Genomic DNA, 13,548 nt, shown 5'->3' with positions numbered 1-13,548 from the left:
CTTACATTTCTTTTTCTCTCTCTCTCTCTCTCTCTCTCTCTCTCTCTTTTTTTAAAGGCTATGACTTCTGCCAGGTCCTACAGTGGTTTGCTGAGCGGGTTGACAGAATCATCCTTCTCTTCGATGCTCATAAACTTGATATCTCTGATGAATTCTCAGAAGCCATCAAAGCCTTCCGGGGCCAGGATGATAAGATCCGTGTTGTGTTGAACAAAGCTGACCAAGTGGACACTCAGCAGCTTATGAGAGTCTATGGTGCCCTCATGTGGTCTCTGGGGAAGGTGATCAACACTCCAGAAGTGCTTCGAGTCTATATCGGCTCTTTTTGGGCTCAGCCCCTTCAGAATACTGACAACCGAAGACTCTTTGAGGTGGAAGCCCAGGATCTCTTCAAAGACATCCAGAGCCTTCCTCAAAAGGCAGCTGTGCGCAAACTCAACGACCTCATCAAGAGAGCAAGACTGGCCAAGGTAACACAAAAGATAGTCTTTGCAATTAGCCTTTTCTCCTCTGAATTGTTTCTTTTCTCCAAAACAGGAAGGCTCTCTCCCAAAATAGAGAAGATGAGAAATCATTGCATGGAGATTTTGAACAAAATTCTGATGACCACTTGAAATCAGGAAGATCTTGTAGATGTACGAAAGTGGGTCCCTTTGGGTAGTTGTTGTGGATGTGCTGACCAAGAAAGAATACCGAGATGGTCACCATTTAATCATGATCAAAGAATACTGTCCCATAGAGTGAAAATTTAGGGGAAAATAAACAAACAGATTGTGCCCCTTGTTGGAAATTATTACATCTTATAGGCTTAGAACTGTCTCAAGCATTCTGGAGATAATTCAAGGCTTTCCCCACTAAGGCCACCGAAGAAAAATAAATTGGGTAAGCCATGTTGCATCCTTTGAAGGTTTCAATAACTTTCAAACGTATTATTTAACATTCATGATAGGAGCCAATTTAGTATAGTGAAGGAAGCCCAGAAAAAGGATATAGAAGACCTAGGATCTAATACTGGTTTTGTCAGTAGTTAGCTGTGTAATATAATAATAATTATAATACTTAGCATTTATACAGCTCTTTAAGATTTGCAGAGTTCTGAGAAAATACTCTTTTCATTTTTCCTTAAAACAATTCTGGGAAGTAAGAGTAATTGCTATTCTATTTTACAGTTGAAGAAGCTCAAGTAAGCAGAAGTGTCTGAGACCAGATTTAAAATTTGATCTTTCTGATTCTAAGTCCAACGTTGAATCCTCTTTGTTGAACCTGTTTCTTTTTATATTATATGTAAATTAAATATATAATATGCAAAATATAAATATATAATTTAATATACTGCAAACTTATAAATATAACAAACACACACTTACATAATATTAATTATCTATCCAATGGAAAGCTATAAAGTACTGTGCAAGCATTAGAGTCTGGTACCCATAAGCTGATAGGATTTAGAGCTGATGATGGGAGGTGGGGAGGGCACTTTACCATATAACATTGTTTTGTTTTTTATTTAATTTTTAATTTGTGGACTAAAATAGTTTCAATGTACACAACTTGCTATTCCTTTCCAATATACAACAAAATATCAAGTAAATTTGTTTTTAAATTTTTTCTTCCCCACTCCCCTGATGTATGTATGGCTACTATTAGGTAAAAATAGGGGGGGGGGGGGGTGTACATATATATGTGCAGCCACACACACCCATATACATATGTGTATATATGTGTGTATGTTAAATTATTCCATACCTACTTCTATTTATCAGTTCTTTCTCTGGATTCAATAGTATCTTTCTTCATGTATTTTTTATATTTAATTTGGGTATTTATAATAGAATAACTTATTTGCTTAAAGCCATTTTAAAAACAATATTGCTATAACTATATACACTGTTCTCATGGTTCTCATTTCATTCTTCATTATTTTATGCAAGTCTATCCACATTTTCTAAGATCATCAAGCTTATCATTTTGTATATATAGCTTATCATTTCTTATATATAGTATTCCATCATGATCATAACACAACTTGTTCATTCATTCCCCAACTGATGAATATATTTGCAATTTCTAGTTCTTTTCCACCACAAAGAGAGCTGCTATTAACATTTTAAGACATATAAGTTCTTTTTCTTTTTCTCCTATCATCTTTGGAAATAGATCAATTAGTAGTATTGCTGGGTCAGAGGGTAAAGATAACTTAATAACTCTTTAGGTATAATTCTAGATTACTTTCCAAAACGGTTCATTCATTTTACAATTCTACCAACAATGAATTAGTGTCCCAATTTTCCCATAATCTCTTTAGTATTTGTCACTTTCCCCTTCTATCATTTTAGCCAATTTAGTAGGTATGAAATGATATCTCAAGTTTGTTTTAATTTGCATTTTTCTAATCAATAATTATTTAAACTATTTTATATGACTATAAATTTTTTTAATTTTTTTTATTGGAAAATTGCCTGTTCATATTCTTTGATCATTTATCAATTAGAGAATAGTTCAGATTCTTTTTTAAAACAGTATTTTATTTTTCTGATTACATGTAATAATAGTTTTCAACATTCATTTTTGTGAGATTTTTGAGTTCCAATTTTTTTTCCTCCCTCCTTTACCTCCTCCCTCCCCAAGACAGCAAACAACTTGATATTGTTTATATGTGTACAATCATTTTTAGGATATTTTCATATAATTCAGATTGTGAAAAATAATTCAGAACAAAAGGGGAAAATGAGGGGGGAAAGCAAACAAACAATAAAGGGTGAAAATAGTCTACTTTGATCCATATTTCAGTCTCCATAGTTTTCTTGTGTTGGCATTTTCTATCTCAAGTCTATTGGAATTATCATGGATCCACTGTGTTGTTGATGATAGCTAAGTCTGTCAAGATTGATCATCATGTAGTCTTGCTATTATTGTGTACGATGTTCTCCTGGTTCTGCTCATTTCACTCAGAGGGAGTTTGGATACTCATCAACTGGAGAATGACTGAATAAGTTATTATATGTGAATACATTATTTAGTCACTTACCAGTTGATGAGCATCCACTCAATTTCCATTTCCTTGTCACCATAGAAAGTGGAACATTTTTGCACACAGTATCAAGTTATTTGCTGTCTTGGGGAGGGAGGAGGTAAAGGAGGGAGGAAAAAAAATTGGAACTCAAAAATCTCACAAAAATGAATGTTTCATTCTCTTGATATTCTTAACTTTTTGGAATTTTGCTATTATTTTTTCCACCTCTATAAAATAATTTTTTGGCAGTTGAAATGGTATGGCACAGAATGAATAGATTTCTTTAGGTAGAATTAAAATAACATTGATCATTATAGATTTGACAAAATTCTTTATATAGTTTAAATATGAAACCTTTATCAGATAAATTGTTTAAATTTTCCCCCAATTTTTTGCTTTCCTTCTAATCTTGGCTACATTCATTTTATTTATATAAAACCTTTTTTAATTTAATATAATCAAAATTATCTTATCTAGTTTATACTCAATTTCTCCCTCTGTCTCTTGTTTATTCATAGATTATTCAACTATCCTTAAGTCTGATGAGTAATATGTTCCATGTTCTAAATTTCTCATAAAATCTTTTTTTATGTCTAGGTCATATATGTATATCTTGGTAAATGGTATGAGATATTATGCCCAGATTCTCCCAGACTTCTTTCCAGTTTTCCCAACAATTTTTTACCAAATAATGAATTATTATCCCAGGAACCAGGGATTGGAGTTGTACTTCTTTTCGGTTTTACAAATAGGGAACTGAGATAAAAATCAGCTCAGCTCGGCAAACACATAATCAGCATCTACCCACTTTCATGTAAAAAATTTTTCTGAGTGCCAGGGAGACAAAGATTAACATGAAACTGCCTTTTAGGAGCTCATCTTCTCCTGGAAAGATATACACAAATGAATGTTGAACACAAAAAATTGAGAAGCAAAATAACTGAAAAATTCATTGGATCCTAACACCAGAGCTGGAAAGGTGCAGCAGAGATTATCTATCCAACACTTTACAGATTAAAAAAACTGAGTCCCTGTTAGGTTAAATAATTTGCCCAAGTTCTTTTGGTAATAAGTGGCAGAAACAGGATTTGAATCAAGGTTTCCTTCACTGAAAACCCAGCCCTCTTTCATTTGTACCATGATGTTCCCCAAGTTCTCAGTGACTCAGTAATTTTTCCTGAAATATTAAGTCCTCTGTCTGAACTGGAGCAGAGAACTTGTTGGGGGAACCCAGATAAGGGCCAATCTCTGCTACAAACTTCTGTGTTCTCCTTCTATAAATACCAAAGTCCCTTGTTTTGCTGGAGGGAGGAGGCCTTCCTGAAAAAGATCCAGACATTTATAGGAAGAATGTTTATATTTCTTTTCCTTAAGGACAGTGTCTACTCTGTTCTGTTATTATAACATAAAAACACTTGCACCACAAATAAAGAGTGGAGATTAATAACAAAGTACCCAGGAAGATGATGGGATAGTTGTAGGGGGAAGAAGAGGAGTGGGTAGTAACAAGGGTCACAAAAAGGTTCTTTCCTTTGGAGAAAAGTTTATAAGAAGTAAGGGTCTCAAGTGAATTATACAACCTTTGGAATGTGACTGATGACAGAACATTTTAGGTTAGAATTAGAAGGGGCCTTCACCATCATCCAGTCCAGTCATCTCATTTTAAAAGTGAATAAAGTGAGGCTGGAGACATTGAGGGATTTGCCCAAGTTCATATAAACATTAAGTGTCAGAATTGGAATTTTAAATTCAAATTCTTGGATGCCAAATCCAGTGTGCATTCCATTACACCAAAATGACTCTCTTTACACATATTACCTATAATGTGATATTCTAGTTGAAGAAACTTTCCTTTCCGTAAAAGTATGAACTACCTGAATTATTCTCCTTCAATTAGTTATGTTTTATAGAAACTTACTTCTTTTGGCAGGGAGAGGAGGGGGGGAGATTGATAGATTAGTCTTTATATTTCTCTTGACTCAGTTCCTCTGTTTCATATATACACTTCAAAACATTAAACAAGAGGCTCTTCCCAAACATTTACCTGTATATACCTTATAGATAAAGCCTCCAAGATAGCACTATGATCAATTCCTTGTTTTCTTTATTAATCATGCATTTCATGTATCCCATAAAATTCTTTATTCCTTCAGAATACAAACTGTTTCAATAAAATTTATTTTTAAAGAAAGGAGAGGAAGGCACAGAAGGATAATATTCAGAAACTAAGAGTCCCAGGGTCTGAGTTATAGAGTACACAGCTGTTCATGGGTCAGTAACTGAAGCAAATGCCTCATAATCAGTCAAGATTCATCATATATCCAAAAATAATTCACAGTCATACTAATTCACTTTTCTCTGTATTTCATAAAGCACTTTCATCACAGAAACTTGATGAAGCTATATAGATACTCATAGGACAAAAACAAGATTCTGAGGATTAAAGAGCATGTCCTTGACTGAGGCTAGTTGAGTGTGCAAGGTTTAAATCCAAGGCCAGAGCTCTCTCTAATATGCTAAGTGCCTTGTCTGTCTTGTCTTGAAATTCATGATTACAGTTTTACTGTTTTAAAAACAGTTTAAAGTTAATTTATTATTAAATTAAATTTAATTTTGTTTAAAGTTTAAATTTTGTTTAAGGTTGTTCTGGGAAAGGGTGAAACAAGTGTTTGCTAATTATGTTTTCATGCATCCTGGTGTTAAATTAAAACCATGAAAATTTAGAGATAGCCTTATGATATGAATGAATGAATGTGAAAAATATATGCCAACTAAATTGCCAATGCTTTGTTGACATCTTTCTTTAAAACTCTTGTGTTTCAAAATTAAGGAAAACCCCTTAGTAGTGTCTGTTTGGGAATCATAGATTTTTAGAACTGAAAGGAATCACCTAGTCCAATTCTCTTATTTTATGGAGAAACTGAGGTCAGTGAGGTAAAATGATTTGTCTAAGACCACTCAGGAAAATCTTAAAATCTGATACCTTTTCTACTATATAGTTTCCTAAGGACATTTTGCATTCCCAACTAAGCTCTTTTTGTGATTTGAGAAGGCGTCTTGCTTTCCCACAGCTCGTGTTCAAATGAGACAAGTCACTTAAAGGTGCCATTTTTATCCATAGATAATCATGATTACTGGTTTAATTCTTTCAAAAACAATTTAAAGTTGTTCTGGGAAAGGATAATAGAAATGTTTAAGGGGTGTGTATGTATGTAACTCTTAATAAATTTCTCTTGAATTCTAATCAAAATCAGACTAAATTCAGGAACTTACTAATTAGACATGAATAATGTTTTGGCAGGGAAGTGAGGCAGAAGCTGCAGTGGGTGAGTCGTTTTCATTGTCTGACCCCTTGTGCCTTTTTTTTTTTTTTTTTTAACACCTTTCAATAGAATAGGAAGAGTTCCAACCCAATTGTTTATGGATTTATGCACAGCAAGAATGAGTCAACATGGGAGGAAGGAAAAGCAGAAAAGAAATAAGAAAAAGATGGGCTGGTTATTTTAGAAGTTTTATACAATTACACTTAGTCTTCAAGGCCTTTCCATTTTAGTAATATCTGGGAGTATAAATCTGGCATTAAGCCAGACTCATTCAGCTGTGGTAGTTACTTCCTGGTTTTAAATTCAACAATTTGAGTAACTACATGACCCTTTCACACATAGCTTTGGGTTCTTCTTTCAGCCTAATATCTTCAGGGAATTTTTAAAAACATAGACTAATAACATGTATGTAAATATGCATGTATGTAAAAAGTGCATTGTATTTGTGTATGTGTATTAAGGCCCATGGAAACCAGCACATTTTCAGAGAGGCAGCTTTCAAATGGCCAGTAGATCTTACTCAAGCTTGGGCCATGTTGTGGCAGGAAAACCCCCACTTGGGGTCTTCCCCATATGAACGTGTCATTAATGTTTTTAAAGAAAAAAAGAAAGAGTTAGTAGGAAATTAGTAGTGACTGGTTTAAAAAACCACGTGAAGTCATCTGCAGCTGCAGTGTGAACATAGCAAGTATGAGAATGAGAGTTGGAAGGGATTTCTGACACTGGACTGAACGTCCATTTGTGTTGATTTTCTGTATCTTGCTCTGGCTTCTCTGAGTTCTAAGGAATGTCCTGTGTCTATTCCCCTGGGCTGGGCTTTGTCAGTTTGATGCCCACAAAAGGCAAGTAGCTCAGGAATCCAGGCCCTGAGAGGGAAGTCAGCCAGTACTAAGATAAATGCCCTCACACGGAAGGTACAGCTAATTGCTGCCTGCCTGAAAATTCCTAATGAAGCCATTCCCTTTTCCCTAAGGATGTGTCTACTTCAGAGGTCACACCCTCCCACACAATGGAGACCAATCAAGATATTTCAAGGTCAGCTCAGGGGACCAAAATATGCCAAGTTTTGCCCCAGTGGACCCCCTTGCTTTAGAACCTAATCCTCCTACCTCCCCATTATTAACAACACACTGAAGTCATGCTTTTCTGATTTCTAAGAACATATTCCTTTCTATAAGAGTGTGTCTTTTAAGTCATTGTTATTGATTTGTGACTTGCCCATTTTTGGTCTAACTTTTAATCATCTGGTTTGAATATTCAGGCCTGTGATCTGATAGAATTTAAGCTTTTTGAGAGCAGGGACTCTTCCCTCCTTCCTTCTCTCCCTTTTTTCCTTCCCTCCTTTCCTTCCTTTTTTCCTTCCCTCCTTCCTTCCTTTTTTCCTTCCCTCCCTTCCTTTCTTCTTTCTTCCTTCCTACCTTCTCTTCCTTCCTTCTTTCCTTCTCTTTCTTCCTTTTTTCCTTCTTCCTTCCTTCCTTCTTTTTTGCCTTCATTCCTTATTCTTTCCTTTCTTCCTTTCCTCCTTCCATCTTTCCTTCCTTTCTTTCGTCTTATTCCTCATGTTTACCATAGTTCCTAGGACATTTGTTATATTTGTTCTGTCATTTTAGCCATGCCCAACTCATCATAACCCCATTTGGGATTTTTTTGGCACAGATACTAGATTGCTTTCCCATTTCCTTCTTTAGCATGTGATATACATTCCTTTTTTAAAAATTTAAATTTTATTTTATATTTGGACAATCTGACTTAAGTGACTTGCCCAGGGTCTCATAGCTAATAAGTGTCTGAGGGCAAATTTGAACTCAGGTCCTCCTTACTCCAGGACTGGTACCATCTAGCTGCTCCATACATTCTACCTTCTTTTCTATCATTTCTCCCACTTCTACTAAATTATATACTATGCATAGCAACAAAGTTTCTAATATTCCACTAGTCCTTTATTCATGTCTAGAAAGCACTGAAATAAAGAGATTCTAAACCTGATTTTGGAATATCTAAAGGCATCTTCAATAGCTCAAGGAGTGTTGAAATTCTCCCCACCCCCCAAAAAAAGGTTAGGACAAATTTGCATTATTTCACTTTCTTTTTTTAAATAACCTTTTTTTTTTAAAAAAAAAAAGAAAGAGGAAGTGTTACCATATCAATCAGTCATGTATGGGAACAAATATAAGAAGGTTCTGAATGACTACTTAAAATACTCTTAATAAACATCACTTCCTGTGATATAGATACAACTCTAATTGAATCATCTAATAAAGCAATCAGTTAGCACTTACTAGCCATCTGCTATATGCCATTGTATCATAGATTTAGCACTGAATCACAGACTGAGAGGGACTTTGAAATCCTCTAATCCAATTCTCATTTAACAGATGAGAAGACTATTGCCCAGAAAATTTAAGTGACTAGATAAAGTCACACAGATAATTAATGTCAGGATTTAGACTTGAATTTTCAGGTCTTTCAGCTCCTAATCCTTTCAGAGTCACTTGGTCTCAGTCAACATCACCTTTTTTGTTATTGCTGTTTGTTTGTTTTTTTCTTTCTCATATTTTCCCTTTTGATCTGATTTTTCTTGTGCAGCATGATAAACGTAAAAATATGTTTCGAAGAATTGCACGTGTTTAACCTATATTAGATTACTTGCTTGTCTAGGAGGCAGGGGGAGGAAAAGGAGGAAAAAAAATTTGGAACAAGGTTTTGCAAAGGTGAATGTTGAAAATTATCTTTGCACATATTATGAAAAATAAAAAGCTATTATTATATATGTAAAAAAAAGACTTAACCTGTGGTGAAATTTGATACCTTCATTTCCCCTGCATTTTATTTTAGGATTAAGATTCTTCTCCCCCTCCCCCTGACCCTGCCTTTTCCTCATTATTTTGTGCAACTTTCTATGCAGTAGACTTTTGACTTTAAAATTACTTAAATGATATTTAATGATTCATCTTTAGAATCTTCCACTGTGTCTTTCAGCAGTATTTTGAAAAATAATTTGGATGGGAGCAAGTACTATCAAAACTATATTCTTAAGGTAGAAAAACTTTGCTAAGGTAAAACAGTGGTTGTCAAGTACTAACAAGATTTTTTATTTTTTAATTTGGTTTTCCATTGTTGGTTCCATTGTTGATATATGGTTCAGACATGTCAAGTGGCTAAAATAAATTCACCAAGCTGTATGCTCAAAGGATGGGTCGAAGCCAGCATTCACTCAATTAGAAGTTCACCATGTGAAAAACAAAAACAAAAGCAAAAACAAAACTTACTGTCTATGGTTTCTCTTTGTATCTCTGCCCTTGAAGAACACAATTTTTATATGGTGGTTTTATTTAGCTGTTAAGTTAATGTGTCAAGGAAGTACATACATCTACACAATGGTCATGGCCAATGATGAGACCTGTGGAAGTATGTGTTTACTTCCTTTATTAAATTTCATTGTCCTAGTCTGAGTCCATTTTTCTTCAATGGGACTGCCCATAAGCTACTTTTATTGTCTTTCTCTATAATTGCTACCCTGATTGGTGTACAGTATTTGCTTGGCTTGTATAATATATTACTTATTATAGAGTTCAAGATGCCAGTTATACAAATACCTTTGACCTGGGACATTTCTGAATGTGCCCTGACAATGGACATTTATAGAAAACCAAAAGTGTCAGGGAAAGGTTCTACTTCTTCCATAGCTATTTATAGTGCAAATCATAGTGCAAAAAACCTCCATTACTATTTTGCTACGGTGCATAAACTGCATTCAGAGAGATGATTACAGATAAGGTCTGGTTACTCCCTTTGTACAGGTTAGCCATCCCTTTGGTAGTTTGGTTAACCAGTAGGATTTTGATAGTTGGTTTACCATTATTTCAGCCTCTTGCATTGCTAAGTAAGCTTTTTGTTGCTTAGCAACCATAAGAATAAATCCCACAAAAGAGCTTTTGTGTCGAAGACTCACATTCATCCCTTAATTCATGTTCAGGAGTGTTATCACATTCCTCAATTCAATTATTTCCCTATATTCTGCTCACAGGATTTTCCCCAATGCTGCTCTGTGCATGTCCTGTATCCCCTAGTGCTTAGCAGAATGCCTGGCACATATTGAACCTTAATGCTTGTTTATTAAGTAATGGGAATGGTATTGAAGTGATGTAAAGAAAGCATCAGTCAGAAAAAGAACAAAAGTCTTGGTATCTATCAGTGAGATTGGATAACAGATTTGTAGGGTACTCACTTAGCATGGTTCCCTTAGTAGCATTCAGCAAGATATGAGCAAGAATAGAGAAAGTTGTTAACTCCAATAATAAACCCCTTTGGACAGGTTTCAAGGTGTGTGGACCTGCTTTAAGCTAAATTTTACTTTCAAATTGGTAGTACAATGGCACACTTCTTCATGAATGAATGAAAAAGCATTTTAAATATTTACCATGTGCAAAACACTATACTAAATATTAGGAATACAAATAGAAAAGCACAGCTGCCCCTAATCTCTCTGAGCTCAGTTTCTAATGGGGGAGGCAGCCCATACAAGAGGTAACTACAGTAAGTCATATGCAAAGGGCTCATGTGTAGCCCTTAGGCTGCAGCAGCAGAGTAGATGATAATACATCATCTTAAATGTTTTTGCTAATAAAACCACATCATTTTCCAATGTGGCCATTTGACAGTGCCAAGGAGCTTATGGCAACAACTTTCTATTTTGAGTCTTTAATAGCTATGGCTATTTAGGAGACTGACTAAAGTAACTGCTGAGAGAAAATAGGAAAGGAGTAGATGTGATGGATCTTCTTCCTTCCTGAAAGTAATTCAGCAGTTGGGTTTAGAAAAGGATGAGCTTCCCAGAGGACAGTAGGTCAAGGGATTCAAGAGTTGAGGCATATAAAGTTTTCTAGGAAGCGATCTGGAGGGGATTAAATAAGTAACAAATTCTGCACATTGCTTTCAAATTGTCCTGCTTGTCTTTTTTTTTCCTGTTGTATTCTGTACATTTAAAAAAAATTGCAATAGATTTCTTTTGTTTTCAGCATCACTATTGTTAATCTCCTTTCCCTGAACTCCTTCCCTTCCAATGGAAAAAATAAAACAAGAGAAAGAAAGGCTCATAAAACAAATAAGCAAAATCAAGCAAAATTAATCCACACAGTGACCATGTGTCTTCTGGACCAACTGCTGAATTACTTTTAGGGAGGAAGTTTTATTCTGTTGTATTCTGTACACATCACATCCAGTGATGGGGAGTTTTCTACTTTGCAATGAAGCCTTTTCTTGTATTTCAATAAGAAACTCCTTCAGACAAGCTTTGGCGTGATTCTATGTCGGTAATGTAGTACACTCTGTGTCAATAATATAGTATACTCCCTAAACACCTTGCTACTAAGAGAGAACAGGAAAGGACCAAATATTGTAGGGTTTGTTCCCCAGCTCACTTCCTTATCTTGAGCTTTTGTTTTTGCCTGGACAAGACTGAAGACTAAAGGAGATTTAAAACAAACAAACCAAAAAAAAAAAAAAAAACACACACACACACAGGTGGAGTCTTAGAGTATAAAAGGGGTCAGAGGGATCTCATTGGGAAACAGTCTCTTTAGCAGTCATGTAGTTTGAAAAATGGAAGGGTATCATTTAAACTCTATAGACTGTTTGTTGTCTTCCCCATTAGATTGTGAGCTTCTTGTTTATTTTTCTCAATAGTATTTTATTTTTCCAAATACATAGATAGTTTTTAACATTCATTTTTTTAAGACTTTGTATTCTAAATTTTTCTCCCTTCCTCTTTTGCCTCTCTCCTTCCCAAAGAACAATCTGATATAGGTTAAATATGCGCATTCCTTTTAAACATATTTCCATATGTATCATTTCTTGCATTTTGTACAAGAAAAATGAGACCAAAAGGGAAAATATCACAAGAAAGAAAAGCAAGCAAACAAAGGTAAAAATACCGTGCTTCAATCCACATTCAGTCTCCATAATTCTCTGGATGCAGATGGCATTTTCCATCCCAAGTCTATTGGAATTGTATTGAATCATCCATTGCTGAGCTAAGTCTATCATAATTGATCATCACATCTTATTGTGTACAACGTTCTTTTGATTCTGCTCATTATCATCATCAATTCATGTAAATCTTTGTAAACTTTTCTGAAATCATCTTGCTGATTGTTTCTCATAGAACAGTAATATTTCATAACATTTATATACCATAATTTACTCAGTCATTCTCCAATTGATGGACATCCACTCTGTTTTAGTTCTCTGCCACTACAAAAAAAAGCTGCTACAGATATTTTGCATATGTGGGTCTTTTTCCCTCTTTAATGATCTCTTTGGGACACAGACCAAGTAGAGACACTGTAGGATTAAAGAGTATGCACAGTTTGATAGCCCTTTGGACATAGTTCCAAATTGCTCTCCAGAATGGTTGGATCATTTCAGATTGTGAGCTTCTTGAGGCAAGGACTAGTTATTTCCTCTGTCTTTATCCCCAATGCTTAGCATGGTGCCTAGCACATATCAGGAGCTTCATAAATGTTTATTGATAGATTGTTTGACTGGAGACTTTCAGTGAAGAAACAGGGTTAGGGAATAGAGATGGATTTGTCTTTATTTTATTCATCTCCTCTGATCCAAAGTCCAAGATTTTCAGGATCCTCTCCTCAATTGCTTCACATCTCCCCTTACTCTTAGCCTTTTAGAATTCTTATGATGTTTCTAACAGCTATCATTTCAAATCTTCTTTAATAAAGTGAATTATTATATTTCATCAGGATTTACTAATCAATATGTAAGTAAGTTTTATAATCTTAAGATTGATTTTATTTGAGGTATAAGCTAGAAGAAATGACAGAGAATCGTCACTGAAAAACAGTTTTTAGTTTTCAGTTAGAAATATTGTGCTTCAGATAAACCTTTGGCTATGAAACTGCCATTTCACAAAGCTAAAAACCAGTTTTTAAGCAGATCCTCTATAAAAGAGAGGTCCAAAATAAGTAACATTAGTTTGTAATAATTTATAGAAAGCAGAGAAAGACTTTGGGCTCAAGGTCTGGGTTTAAATCCTGTTTCTCCCCATAGGGGATGTGTGACCATGGGCAAATCATTTAATTTCTCTCAGAGTCACAGGTAATCATTTTAGCATCTCTCTAGGACTGTAAGCTTGCAGGTAAGCTGCCAGTCTGCTTTGATGATGGGAGTTCTTTACATCATTAAAATCACAGT

The 13,548-nt window shown here is 34.9% G+C and overlaps 1 protein-coding gene across 1 annotated transcript in view; it reads left to right on the top strand.

Annotated features, from left to right (window-relative positions):
• EHD4 (EH domain containing 4) overlaps window positions 1–13,548 on the top strand; it is a 98,034-nt gene that overhangs the window by 70,743 nt on the left and 13,743 nt on the right. Inside the window, exon 4 of the mRNA XM_051977134.1 lies at window positions 58–470. Within this exon, the coding sequence (XP_051833094.1) occupies window positions 58–470 (413 nt within the window). The remainder of the gene's footprint in view (window positions 1–57; window positions 471–13,548) is intronic.

The sequence above is a fragment of the Antechinus flavipes genome, chromosome 2, assembly GCF_016432865.1.
Source record: "Antechinus flavipes isolate AdamAnt ecotype Samford, QLD, Australia chromosome 2, AdamAnt_v2, whole genome shotgun sequence".
NCBI classification, from domain to species: domain Eukaryota; kingdom Metazoa; phylum Chordata; class Mammalia; order Dasyuromorphia; family Dasyuridae; genus Antechinus; species Antechinus flavipes.
Note: the sequence above shows the minus strand (reverse complement) of the source record. Positions and strands in the feature narration are given on the sequence as shown.